The sequence below is a fragment of the Podarcis muralis genome, chromosome 6 (assembly GCF_964188315.1).
Source record: "Podarcis muralis chromosome 6, rPodMur119.hap1.1, whole genome shotgun sequence".
In the NCBI taxonomy this organism is placed as follows: domain Eukaryota; kingdom Metazoa; phylum Chordata; class Lepidosauria; order Squamata; family Lacertidae; genus Podarcis; species Podarcis muralis.
Window position 1 is genome coordinate 3964915 of NC_135660.1, and position 13935 is coordinate 3978849.

At 48.0% G+C, this 13935-nt stretch overlaps 1 protein-coding gene across 7 annotated transcripts in view; it reads right to left on the reverse strand.

Annotated features, from left to right (window-relative positions):
• RUBCN (rubicon autophagy regulator) overlaps positions 1-13935 on the reverse strand; it is a 53555-nt gene that overhangs the window by 4862 nt on the left and 34758 nt on the right. For 3 of the 7 annotated variants that reach the window (XM_077929620.1, XM_077929618.1, XM_077929617.1), the window contains 10 exons: positions 13224-13325; positions 11659-11733; positions 10013-10073; positions 8944-9076; positions 6523-6668; positions 5850-5914; positions 4683-4921; positions 2770-2831; positions 1688-1841; positions 15-108 (listed from right to left, as the gene is read on the reverse strand). In XM_077929620.1, the coding sequence (XP_077785746.1) occupies positions 15-108; positions 1688-1841; positions 2770-2831; positions 4683-4921; positions 5850-5914; positions 6523-6668; positions 8944-9076; positions 10013-10073; positions 11659-11733; positions 13224-13325 (1131 nt within the window). The remainder of the gene's footprint in view (positions 1-14; positions 109-1687; positions 1842-2769; positions 2832-4682; positions 4922-5849; positions 5915-6522; positions 6669-8943; positions 9077-10012; positions 10074-11658; positions 11734-13223; positions 13326-13935) is intronic. The other 4 variants (XM_077929619.1, XM_077929621.1, XM_077929622.1 and 1 more) reach the window with 3 other exon arrangements.

Genomic DNA, 13935 nt, shown 5'->3' on the forward strand with positions numbered 1-13935 from the left:
GCTCCCGTTCTCACCTTCGCACGTCCTGCACTTGTTCAGCTCAAAGGGGAAGAGGATGTCCTCCTCGTTCTGGCAGAACTCGCAGATGAAGCCCTTGGCCTGGCACAGCTGAGGGGGAGAAAAGGAAGAAGCGGAGGGGAGTGAAGGAGAACAGCCCAGCAGAAGCTGCAACCCCACTTCTGAAGGAACAGAGAAGACCTGGATCTGCAGCATGTGCACACACAGAGACACACAAACGCCCTGCCAAGGAGTCCTGGCCTCACCCTCAAGCAACCTCCCTGGGCATCTGTTTAGCGCTGGGCACTGTAGCTCCACAAAAGTGGCAAGTGATCTTTAGCAAAGCTACCTGCCATCTCATTAACTACCATCGCCAAGGAATCACAATCTCCCCAATGAAAATCTTGCCTCAGCCATTGAGGGCTTTAGGCAAGCAATTTTGGCCACCCAATCTGCAGCACAGAAATAATTCTGCCACATCTTAACCAGTTGTTGTTGTGTGTGCCCTTATATATGGGTTACAGGTCGTGAAGGTTGGATCCCAGCAAGACTGTGTACAGTGGTGCCTCGCAAGACGAAAAGAATCCGTTCCGCGATTCTCTTCGTCTAGCGGTTTTTTCGTCTTGCGAAGCAACCCTATTAGCGGCTAAGCGGATTCACTCTATTAGCGGTTTAGCGGCTTAGCGGCTATTAAAGGCTTAGCGGCTGAGCTGCTAAAAGGCTATTAGCGGCTTAGCGGCTTAGAAAAAGGGCGGGGGGAAAGCGGGGGAAAAACGCAAGACTTGCAAGACATTTTCGCCTTGCAAAGCAAGCCCATAGGGAAAATCGTCTTGCGAAGCAACTCAAAAACGGAAAACCCTTTCGTCTAGCGGGGTTTCCATCTTGCGAGGCATTCGTCTTGCGGGGCACCACTGTATGTGATTACATACTGTTGTATCGAACAATGGCACTGCACTAGGATTTGCTGTTGTTGCAGTCAATCAATTAAATTATAATTTCAATTTACTACCCAGGGTCCAAGGCTGGTCACAACAATTTATAATTCAGTATTTACAACAGCTGAAACAAATTCCAGTCCCAGGAACAGGGTGGATCCTGAAAATACTTCCCATGTGTCAAGAGCTAGGATAAAGAGGAGCACCTTCAGAATGCCACAGAAACCATAGAACGAAGGTGCCCAACACACCTCTGTGGGGAGGGAATTCCAATGCCGTAGAGAATGACTTTTCCTGGGCCACCCTCCCTATTACCTATTGCAGTCCTCCACACCATACTGTTCTGCAGGGTCCCCATGCCAACACTCCCATGGTTCTGGTGGGGGTGAGGGGAGATGTGGGAGAAGCCATAACAGGTACTGTGTTTCAAATGAGCTTCATCCCAGCTTCAATTTAGCAGTGCAGGTGGTTCTCTATTACAAGAAGTCTACCAAAGTTACCCTCTCCGCTGTGTGCAAGAGCGATTCTAAGTTCCTCCACCGATGTTCTCATAGAGATTGCAGCTCAAGCTCACTAGGAAGGGTTAAGATAAGCCTCCCTGGCACCCAGACACACACCCAGAATACTGCCTGGGAAAATCCAGGTCTCCCTGCATGGCTTTTGTGCGAAACTTGACCCAGTGGAGAAACAAATATAATACAAATTGGGAGGACGGGAAGGGGCTGAAAGGGGGGGAAAGTAAAAAGGTTACCCACCATGCATTTCTCAACGTGCTGGGTACCTGCCTTGAGGAGCTCTGTCAAGCAAGGAACGAGCTCCCCTTTCTTGATGGCACTCAGGTCATTCAAGGAATAGAGGTGGAGGTCCTCTGTCAAATGACCTGGCACGGTGTCAAAGGCATCCAGGAGCCTGCAGGACCAAGTCAGAAATCAGCACCTTGACAAAGCAGCCTTGTTCTGTTCTGAATGCTCCTTGCCCTTACTTAGTGAATATTGCAGCCAGACCAGCTGATGCAAGTGAAGGCTGCTGGCAGAGCTCTTCAAAAGCTCAAGCCTACACATTTCGCACCTAACATCTCACTGCCCTACTGCTCCTTTCCCTTGCAATGGTTATTTTCCATTTGCAAGTTGTATTGCTTTTAATGTTTTGTCAGGAGCTGCTCAGAGTGGCTGGGGCAACCCAGATGGGTGGCATATAAATAATAAAATTGCTGCTGCTGCTGTTGTTACTAAGGTCCATTCCAACAACCCAGCAAGGTCTATGCATCTCTGATGCAGTGTGTGTGTGTGGGAGGGTGTACATTCACATAGTTAGACCCTTGTGTGAATGTCACGCATGACAGTTTGGGCAGCTGAACACTTGCTGGGAATCTGCTGCCGCTCGCAGCTTTCCAACTGGCAAATATAGACAGCTGTGCAATCTTCACATGTGACAAGCAGACACTGGTACACAATGCGCACCCCTATGCACAGAAGCAGAGGAAATGATCCCACAACCCCACTGACCAGGTGGAGTCGGGGGACAGTTGCAACAGACATCTTGTCTTGCTTAAGCCCAGGCCTAGAGGTTAGCAAGGAGTAGAAGAATGCGTCTTCTGCTCAACAAAGGGAGGGTGGAGGAGCCTGAAAGACTAAAAGTGAGGTACAGAAGTTCATATGCTGGTGGTGGCGGCCCAGGTTCCTTGTGGCTCAAGAGCATGTCCTATAGATGTTCTGTAGGAGGAGATGCAGCTATCTGGGAGGAATGCACTGGGAGGAGTCCACTACTCTTTCTGCGCCCCCCCCTCCACCCGCATTGCTGGGCTTCTGTCGTTTTGCCTGCATCCCACAGCACTTACGCTTTCGCTAGGCGGCAGGTCTTGAACATGTTCTTCATGTGGTACAGCTGGATTCTCAGCAGCTGGAAAAGACCAAGTGGAAGGGAAAACCTCAGGTTGGAAGGAGAGTCAGTGTGGTGTAGTGGTTAAGAGCGTTAGTCTCGCAATCTGGGGAACCGGGTTCGATTCTCCGCTCCTCCACATGCAGCTGCTGGGTGACCTTGGGCCAGTCACACTTCTCTGAAGTCTCTCAGCCCCACTCACCTCACAGAGTGTTTGTTGTGGGGGAGGAAGGGAAAGGAGGTTGTGAGCCACTTTGAGACTCCTTAAAGGGAGTGAAAGGCGGGATATCAAATCTAAACTCTTCTTCTTCTTTCTTTCTTTCGTTTTAGAAGTATTAGGTATGTGTGTCACAGCAAGGAGTTGAACAGAAACCCAGGACTTGGCCCTGCCTCAAAAGGGACTTTGGCGTTTCCCCAACCCAGTGGGATGCATGGTTAAAAAGGAAGAGGAAAATGAAAAAGGGAAATTAAAAAACAACAACCAGGTGCAAGAGCTAGAAACAATCGAACTGCCCCAGGCAGGTTTGGGTATGCTTTGTTGCTTTAGAATTGGCAGTCTGTGTAAGTGGCATGCAAATTTGCTGCATCTGACAGTTTTGGCTTAAGTACTCATTTCTGTAGTTCTGGGGTGGAGCAGAGTATTCTGCAGGGCGCTGTAGCTCCACGCCCCAGAAATCCTGACCTTTCTGTTGCTCTGAGATTTCACCAGGCTTCAACCACACACTTTCAAGGTGATCTGCACAGCCTTAAGGGTTGGAACCTTTATATAAATGTAAAAAGGCACTGAGATTCTGAGGATGCGGAATCCTGTGCTCAGTAACAGTTGCTGCACACACATGATTCTAGGGGAAAAGCTACTATAAAAAAGCAATTTACATCAATGGAAGGTTTTGAGCAGAGGTTTAAAGAAAGAAAATGAAAACGAAGGGCTTCTGCAAATGTGCTTGGGGCAGGATTTCTATACATACGGTTGAAGTGAGTGGCAGAGGCGCAGGCTTGGCTTAAAAAAATGGAAAAGATGGACCTGGAGGTTTGCACGCTTGGCTCAGATTCAAACAGTAATTTTCTCTCTCTCAAAAAAGGGGTGCGTGTGTGTGCAAATTGGCCCTTGCATGTAGAACAATATTTCCAGGGTGGTGGGGAGTGGGGCGTACCCTAAGAGCATGTATCTGCTCCTCTCCCACACATATTGGAACCCAGGGAACTGTGGGATTTGCAGTTCTGAATAGGGATATGTAACAGAATTCTTTCCCACTGCAAACAGGCACAGAAAGTGAAAAGATGCTTATGCAATAATGGCAAATACAATTCAACGTACAGTGGTGCCTCGCAAGACGAAATTAATCCGTTCCGCGAGTCTCTTCGTCTTGCGGTTTTTTCGGCTTGTGAAGCACGGCTATTAGCGGCTTAGCGGCTATTAACGGCTTAGCGGCTATTAACGGCTTAGCGGCTTTAAGAAAAAGGAAACGAACTCGCAAGACGTTTGCGAAGCAAGCCCATAGGGAAATTCGTCTTGCGGAACGACTCAAAAAACGGAAAACCCTTTCGTCTAGCGAGTTTTTCATCTTGCGAGGCATTCGTCTTGCGGGGCACCACTGTATGCATATTAAACTATTTAGAAGAACGATGTTTCTTTCTTAGGTGAAGACAAGGAACTTTGCAGGTCCTCATTTGAAACATAAGCTATAAAGTCCCACCAGGTTTCAGAATGTTTTTCTACTTGTTCTTTGTTACAGAATCCCCAAGCTCTCTCACAAATCTACAGTTCCCGAGACAGCTTTGGCAGAAGCCCTGACACTTAAACAGGTATCAAAGCTACACTTGCAGGGTAGGGATGGCCTCACGGGGCACCTCACGCACAGTCTGCCTTACCCTGACTTGGTTGAGTGGCTTGACCTTGCGGTAGAGGGCAGTGTTGATGTCCTGCACATTGAAGAGGGGGTCGCTCCAGATCTTGCTTAGCAGGTCCTTGGAGAAATTGCTGATGCAATATTTGCTGAAGTCCCACTTGCGCAGGATGCGGCTGGGGATGAGCATCTGAGCGTTTTCATGGCAACACTGGCAGAAGTATTTACCCAGGTACTCACAATAGCGCATGCGCTTGATGTAGTCTGAAGGGATGGGGGTTGGGGAGAGGGAGACAGAAAGAGAAAGAGAGAGAGAGAGAATGAATGAATGTGTTCAGACTCCTCCTGGAGAACGGGGGCTGAGCCTATCCACAAGTCATCCTGAGAACAAAAGGAAGATATCCTGCCCAAGGTGCCAGTTTCAACACCCCCAGTGTAGTGCATGTGTACATAAGTATATGGAATGTGAATTTCGTCCCTACCAGTTCATGATTTGAACCACATCAGTTAGTTAGTTGGTTGGTTATATTCTGCTTTTCTGTTCAGAACAAAGTGGCCAACAGTAATTAATACACAGACGCCCCACTCAAATCAGGTTGATACCACCCACCACCTTTTAAGACAAAATCTTTGAAGGTTCAGGCAGTGTTGAAGAAACTGCACTAGTTGCCAAACAGCTACTGGGCTATGTCCAATGACGACTTATTATGTGAAAGACTGCTTCCCCCTGCATTCAGTTAGAAGATCAATTCAGGCCATCTGGGAAAATTCTACACATGCCATTGCACCCTGCAGAATATCTGAGGGTGCTGACCTGAAAATAAGTATTTTTTGCTATTGTCACTTATTTTGGAATGCCCTTCCCTCTGTCATATGTGAAACAGCAGCTATCAGTTGCTTCAGATGTCTTGTGAAGACTTACCTTTCACCTGAGCTTTCCCCAACCTGCAAGTTCAGACCCTGCATGAAATGCTTTGAATCCTACAATTCCTGTTTTATATGCTCCCATATAGTTGTTTTATTGGTTTTACACTGTATTTTTAATTTTAAAAATTGGGTCTTTAAAAATCTTGTACACTGCTTAAGAGATTTCTAAAACATTAAGCTGTCTATAAAGTGCTTTTTTAAAAAACCAAGTAACATAAAATAACATAAACAGGGCCTCAAGAACTCTGCCAAATCCATCACTCACCAGGGTCTGTCCTGATGCCACATCCGGCACAGCGATAGTTCTGCTTGGCCACTGCCACCTTTCTCCTGCAGACACACAAAACATGTGCTATGTATGTGTGCAGACAGAGGATAGATAGATCTCAACCTCCTATCTTGGGGGGCAGGGAGTGGGCTGCTGAGGAAAATGTTATGAGGATTTAACATGCAGCATTTGAATATGCAATAAAAAAAACCCCTCTACATGGGCATGCAATGTTATTATAAAGGACAGAAGACACCTGTCCGTTTCCAAGCCTGTTCTTAAACCACAAGGAGCACTCGATTTCTGAGAAAAGGCCTGTGCTTGCAGAATGCCACCACCCACCAGACATGAGCTAGGGAAGAGGCCACAGAGAGGACAGTTTCACCAGTCGCTGTATTTTGGCTGGTCATCAAGCAACTCATGAGAAAGCCACCTCCCAGCCACTTTCTCATCCTCTGGTTGATGGTGCAACAGTCTGACTCAGCACAAGGCGGCTTCCTTTGTGAGTAAGGCTTCCATTCTTAAAGACAACTTCTAAGGTTTTGTGAAGAGGGAAAAAATCCTCTTGCTGCTGTTGGCAGATTCTAGCAAGGGCATGAATGGGCATATTAGGAAATAGGAAGGGAAAGACAGAGGACACTGCAGGCTTGAAAACCACCTGTCTCCTTACGTTGGTGCGGGATGGATATTGAAGATTATCTGTGGTCGGGGAGGCGCCCACTCCAAGTTCCCTCGGACCCGGATACGGAGTTTATAGATGTCCGCGTGTTCCCCATCGTCGGGAGAGATGGGCACAGAATCGGGAATTGGCAAGAGCTGCAGGAGGAGAACAAGAAGCACAATGCAAACATGCACCTGGGTCCGGGCACAGAGCTTCCATGGTTAGCCAACAAGCAAGTAGGCAAGATCTGGTTACTGCAGAATCTTCTGGAAATAATTTAAGCACTAAGTCAATGCTGCTAAGTAAATGCTGCTATAGCAATCCCGTGGCTATTCCACAATCCTCTGGTAAACTGCTACGTGTGACTGCGTCCTCCATGTTATTTCTGTTGCACAAGTGCAGAATCTCACGTCACGGTCCCCTTCCTGCTCACCACCCTCGCTTTTCAAATTTCACACGTACGTGAAACTTTGTAATGCCAGAGTGCGCACGACCGTAACAAGAGGGCACTTAGGAATTCCTGGCTGCTGAAAGAAGAGCTTCCTTTTGCCATTACCCAAGAGGAAGTCGACAATCAGTGATCCCTTGTGAATAGAGCCCACTGTCAAACTGAGAATGTGAAGTGGGGAGTGGGTGGAGAGCAACAACAGTCCCAAAACTACGTCAAACGGAACAAAGCAGCATCTTGCAGAGCAACTCTGGAGCAGAACCGCAGGTCACCACTGAAGCGCCTTTGTAAAGCCAGCGCAGAACAGATCTGCAAGGCGACCAAGGAGTGGGAGAACAGCCACAGTTGGGGCTCACACCGGTGCTTGTTAGTCACTTCCAGCAGCGCTGAAATGCTTCACTGTCTCCAGCACAGAGTATCAGCGTTGGGTGGGCCCTTACATCCCACTGAAGTATATAAACAGGGCCATTATGCTTGCTGCAATTCCTCCCTGTGTGAATTGCATGACGGCTGCCTCCCTAAAAGGCCTCACGCTCTCACATACAAGCAAAGCCTGTGGTTTGAAATAGACAAAATTAGAAGAACACACAGAACTTGCTTAAGGAGCGATGCAGAGCTCCGATGTTCCACACCCTGACCACACACTCCTGCCCAGCCTTGGTTTAGATTCTGGGATTTCAACCAGCACAGCCCATGTCTACTCAAGTTCCTTATGGCAGCTTTAAGGGCTGGAGGCTTTTTGCTTTGAAAACATACCAAAATTCTCAGGGTGCTGAATTCTGCATCAAAATGCCCTGCTGTGCCCCAGTGCTGTAGGGCTGTAAGCATGCCTAAGACACCTTTCTTCCTCCTGCCATTGACTTCCCACAAATCAAGAAGCTGTCAAATGTCAGCAAAATCACAGCTGAGGTGGAGGCCGAGGCATGTAGCCTGGACCCACACGTTTAGGTGGCTACTGATTGGTGCCAATCACACTAAGCTGGCTTGTATTTGCAGTCTTTTGGCTTCAGGTGTGGCCAGCCCTGGTTATAAACCTGATTTTCTACTGAGCAGCCACAACAAACCACTCTAAACCAAGGCCTTCCATGCAGAGAGCGCAGCCACAGCACTCACACACCCTGGGCCCCTTCAGATGGGCCATTCATAAAGGCTGTTAGAGCACACAGTAAACACAACACTCCCTGGGCACACTTCCCATTTGGGACATACCAGCAGCAACTTTTTGCAAAGCTGTCTTTTCTTATACCACTTGGGCCGCTTAAGAAGCCTTTTAAGAGACAGTCTCGGGCCCTGAAAACCAACAGCAAACGATCTATCAAGGTGGCTCCCTGAACAAGTCTTCCCTGCTCCTGGGAAGAGAAGCGGGAACAGAGGTGGGCCTGGTGAAAGCTTTTGGAGGCACTTCAGATTGCCACGCTCCTCCTATTGAAACATCCGATCTTTTGCTCCTTTTCTCTGCGTTGGCTGCAGAGCAACCTGTCCCAACGCCACAGCTAAATTTCACAGATCACATAGCTCACTTTTAGCAGCCACAACCCTGGTCAGTGGTCAATGCACATGATAGAAAGGGCAAAACACCAATTCCCAGCCTCCTTCATCCAGAAGTTTTGGACTACAACTCCCATCAGTTCCTTGGCCACGTTGGTTCCGGCTCCCTACCAATCCCAGTGTCACTAGTAGTATCTCCCACTGTGTTGCGCAGACGTAGGTCTTGTTGCCCTTGCCACCTGAGCCGCTGGATGGGCTGGCCACATCACCTGGCCTACCTGAAGTACTGGGACTGCTGCCCTTTGCCCTTTTAATCTAGAGTGGTTGCAACCATGCTTAAAAGCCACCACATCCAGCACATTAAGTGTTTGCTGCCCACCGCCATAAAGTGGCTAAGTTTAAACCACCACTAGAGAGGGGAAGGGGGGGCACAGCACAAAATGACTGTGCTGTTCTGGCCCAGGGTAGGTGGGTACTGAACTCAGGAACCCTACCTTCTGCGGGGCGTCTTGCTCCGGCACAAGCCATTCCAGTTCGGAGGCGGCGGGGAGCTGCATCCCTTCAAACTGCTTCAGCAGGCCCATGGCCACAGCCTCCGCCGAGTTGGAGTTGAGGAAAGAGTGGAAGCTGTTGGACAAAGCAGTGGAGATTAGCACAGATACAAAGCAGCAGGAGAGGAGGTCTCTCCTGTACATCCCCTTCACATTCCTCTTGAAACCCCACATGTCCCATGAAGCCTTGGGCTTAATTCCTCACTCTTCGTCTCTTACTGCAGGGACAGGAAACCCGTGGCCCTCCAGAAATTGCTCAACTCCCCAATCCCTTCAGCCCCAGTCAGCATGGCCAACTGGCCCAGGAGCAGTGGGAATTGTCATCCAGCAACGTCTGCAGAGTGAACATCTGGCTCCCCGTTTCTGCCTCACTTAAAAGTGTCCTTAGGACACTTTACTGCACTTTCTCACATCTAGCCCTCATTTGTTATTTCTGCCCCTGTCCCAACCAAAATATAGACACGGCCAGTTGGAGGAGCTAAAACAGATGCTCCTATCAGTCGTGCCTCTGCCTGTGGAAGCAGCCTCTTGGTTAGTCTCCACTGAAGACCCAAGCTGACACCTTTGACACCTCTCTTGGCATAGAAGCAATAAACCACCATTTCTGGCTCGAACCTAGTTGCTTTTATCTACTTGGAACCTGCCCCTGGAGGCAGTATGCTGCCACCATCTGCGAGACTCAGCCTAGCCAGAACCTCAGCAACCTGCAATCTGGTCCTCACCCATTCCTTCACACTGGGAAGCCAACCCAGATGCAGAGCTTTAAATCCTTGTCATCTCTTGGCCCTGATACTACCAGAAATGGCTCCCAAATGGCACAGATTCTACTTACATTTTGGCCCCCAACACCCTTCAGATATATTACTGTTTAGAGCTTTCTTAAATTTGTCCCCCAATTGTCCCTTCTTCAACATCTCAGCCTAAATCTTCCCAGTGTTTCACCCCTAATGAAATGGAGCAGGGGGAGGAATGAGCCATCATGGTGTTCTTATGCTACATCAGAGATACATACGTGGAGCCTGAGGAGTGGAAGGACTTCTTGCTGGGAGCTGCACTCCTCTTGATGTCTGCATCTAAATCACAGCACAAATTAAGCGGGGGAAGGTGAGACGTGGCAAAGGCCATGCCGAACAGATTCTGGATGGGTTAACGCATATCGCAATTTTACAACAAGGAACTGATCTACAGCAGAGATGGGCAAATTCGCCTATGGGCCAAGGCCTTCTCACAATGGACCACTTCAAAGTCTGCCCACTTTCTGCACCATCCACAGAGAGCGCCTCAAGAAGGGTGTCAGAGCCTGCGTTCGAGGTTTCTAAGACTAAAGTAAACACAAGCCACATCTGGCATCTAACCCAATTTTATCTGATCCTCTCCACCCCGATTTGTGCCTGGTTGGAAACATGAGGCATTGTTTCGTAGCTACTTGCATCCTTCCCATTAGGAAGAGAGACGGCGACAGAGACCTCCAAGGTGGCCTCAGTTCCTGAGCCTGTTGGCACATACCAGGAAGGAAGAGGTGCTTTGTTCACACAAAACTCCCAAGGCATGGCTTGATAGGTGGTTCTCCCATCAGAAAATGAGTAGGTTGTTCCCCACTTTAAGCCACATATTCCCTCACCTAACATCATCTACCACAGAATTCTGTGGGGGGCTGTTATAACGAATGGCTTTAAAAAGCAACTACACTCTATATAACTAAATGGCAGATTAGTTGCCCAGTGGCTATTGACGGCCCCCATTTCAGAGAGGAGGAGTTACAGACTACCAGATATTGTGGGTTATTTATCTATGATGTGGAAGTTCACAATCAGGCCCTGTTTGTAAGCTTCCACAGGGCACCTAGTTGTCCACCATTGGCAGAAAGGCCATCCATCTGACCTGGTCTGCCAATTCTTAAAAGGTCCCCAAAAGTTTTGCTAGCCACAGTTGCTCACACTGGCCTAATCCTTCTATCAACACTAGCAAGCAGCTAAGAGAGCGAGAACCGTAGGAAGTGAACATGGCTACCATGGGGTAAGATGGAAAGCTTATAAGCCATGCAGGGAAGTAGCTGCTAGCTGTTTAGCTTACCCGACGAAACACACACACACACACACACACACACACACACACGGAAATAAGTTGGTTATGATGTGTTAGTCACTCAAGAATGTGTGTGTGTGTGTGTGTGTGTGTGAGAGAGAGAGAGAGAGAGAGAGAGAGAGAGAGAGAACGAACACAGTTCAAACTGGTCACTATGCCAGTCAAAATATGACAGTTTGCATTTGATATCCCTGCTTTTGTAGCCTTCAGTGGACTGCAAAAGAAAGGGCTCAGGAAGTCCCAGATAGATTGTAACAGAAATGTCCCTCCCACAGTGGGGCCATGTATGTTGTACAACTGATAGGTTTTTGATGCTTTGTCAAAACTCCCCGGTTTATACCAGACTTTGGCCCGTACGGTTTTTGCTTTCTTTTGCTCTCACCTCTGTTTATGTTCTCAGCACCAAAAGGTGGAAATATACATTGACTATAGAAGGGAGGGAGGGAATTCTGTAACATGCAAACACTACAGGTAAGCACCTAAGGCATGACATGCAATACACCACAAGGGCGATCTAACTAGTTGTGCCCACGTGACACAGACAGGCAGACACGCACAGAGCGAGGTTACTACCTGAAAACAAGGAAGCCATTGAGACAGACAGGCCGTTCTTGGATATTTGAGTCAGGTTAGATCCATCGTTACCATCTGCATGATACGGTGATGACAAAATATTGCATGTCAGCGGAAGAAGGGGGGAAAGAGGGTGTAAGCACAACCAGAGCAAGGATAGGAGAGACTCCCAATAGTACAGGGCCCTTCAAACCAGACCAGTGGCTTTCAAATTTTCTACCCTGAGGGAATTCTTTCCATGTCAAATTTGTCTGCCAAGTAACCCTTGCACATCACAAATTATTCTGGAGCATAGCCGTGCACACGCGCGCACACACACAGTACTGGCCAGGCCCCCACTGTAATCCAAAATGCAGCAGATAATGCAATTGACACCCCCTCCTTGCAGGTGCAAGCTGACTTCATTGGGGAGCCTCTGAGAGGCTTCTGGGGAGTCCCAGGATAGAGTTTGAAAACCACTGAATTATGGGGTTCAGAAGATCCCACCAACTCTGAGCTCTTGATCCTTTCCCCTCCTCCCTCACCCCAACACACAGTATTCCAAGCACAGCCAGGCCACCCGCACAACTGCTCCTCCGGGTCTTGGCTGCTTAGCTATTCCTTGCTTCAAAGTGAGTTTCCAAGTTTCAAACCAGCAGTGTTTTGTGGCTGATGCCAAAAAAAGGTAGATATTTACTTTTGTTTCTCTGATCTCTCTTAAAAAGTTTGATGGGGAACAAACTTGACTAGGAAGCTTCCACAGGGGTTAGGGAGCATCACCCAGGCTACTCTAGTCTACTTTTGTAAGGCTGTTTGCTGGGCTGGTTTCTCTGCCATGCTCTTCTTTGGCAGGAGCAGGGTAATCATGTACAGGCAGAATAAGGATTGCCTCACTTCCCTAATGGCCAAACTCCACACACACTGTGGTCTCCAGCCCTGGTAATATGTGCACTGGGACTGATCCTGCACTCTGCACAACTAGCTTTGGCTGTTCCAAGTGCAAGTACCTCCTCTACACTTCCCATTTTTAAAATTCGGAACTGATCCTTCCTTTCAAAAGCCAGCCCGATTCTGCCATGTGAACATGCCTTTGGAGGGGGTTCAAACAGTAAGTTTCATGTTGGAATAAGCAAGCATGGGCAAGCCTCCCCCAACTGTAACAACAGCCTTCAAATTTGCATTTTCACTGGAAGGACCGATCAGCAAGGACAGTTTCAAGCTGACAGACTAGCAAATGATAATCACAATTATCCTCCCAAGGCCCATAGTGTGTGCTTTTCCATTCCTGTCGGGCCCACTGTTCTGATACTAGAGAACTGTCTCACTCCCATTTTAAGAGCTGGACAATGCAGGCAAAGATTATTGTCTTCAGAGTCGCACACAGAGTCCTGCTGAGAAGGTGCCAGGTTTGGTCCCTGAAATCTGCAGTTAAAAAGGATCTCGGACTTGTGCCTGGAAGCATTTTTGCCAAGGACCTTGGAGAGCTACTGTCAACCTGGGCAAACAATCTTGGGTCAGATGGACCAACTGTCCCAGTATAAGGGAGCTTCGTATGCATAAGGCTCATTATACCAATTACATTTTACCTCTGATCTCATACTCGTCAACCTCTTCTGCTGAACCTGAGTCAGACAAGTGTGTCGAGTCTCGGGAGCTGAAGTGGGATCCACTGTCTGTTGCCATAAGACCTGGGAGAACAGTGGTAGAAAAAGAAAGACCGCAGTGCATGTCAGAATCTGTCTGGTTCAGCCTTGGCCAGCCTGGCACCCTCCATGCTTTGGACTACAGTTCCCATCACCCTCGGCCAGTACATTAATTCAAGCTGGCCATTAAGCACAAGAAGAAGAAGCACATGACTTCACTTATTTCCTTCTCCATCCCTTTCCCCTCTTGTACCATGTCTATTAGTTCCCGCGGGCAAGGACTGCCTTCTTTTAAAATCTGTGCACAATGCTTAGTAAAGGTTTAGGTGTTTTAAAAAGGAATCATAGAAGTTGCAGGAGAAAGTTCTCTCTCGTCACTCAAGTCACCTCATTGCTGAGTTTTGCATGATCAAAAGTTTAACCCAGTGATGAAACAAGGGGAAAGGAAATGCCTGTGGATAACTAGGGGCTCTCAGATAATTCACAGAACCTCTTATGCTGAGACTATAAATACAGATAAACAAGAAGCACGAAAACTTAGGGCCATCTTTTAAATAAATACCTGCATGTTAATGAAGTATGCAAATGATTAGACACTTGCCCATTTCACAACTGATACACATCCTAATAATCAGGCAGCCCTCAAGACAATAAG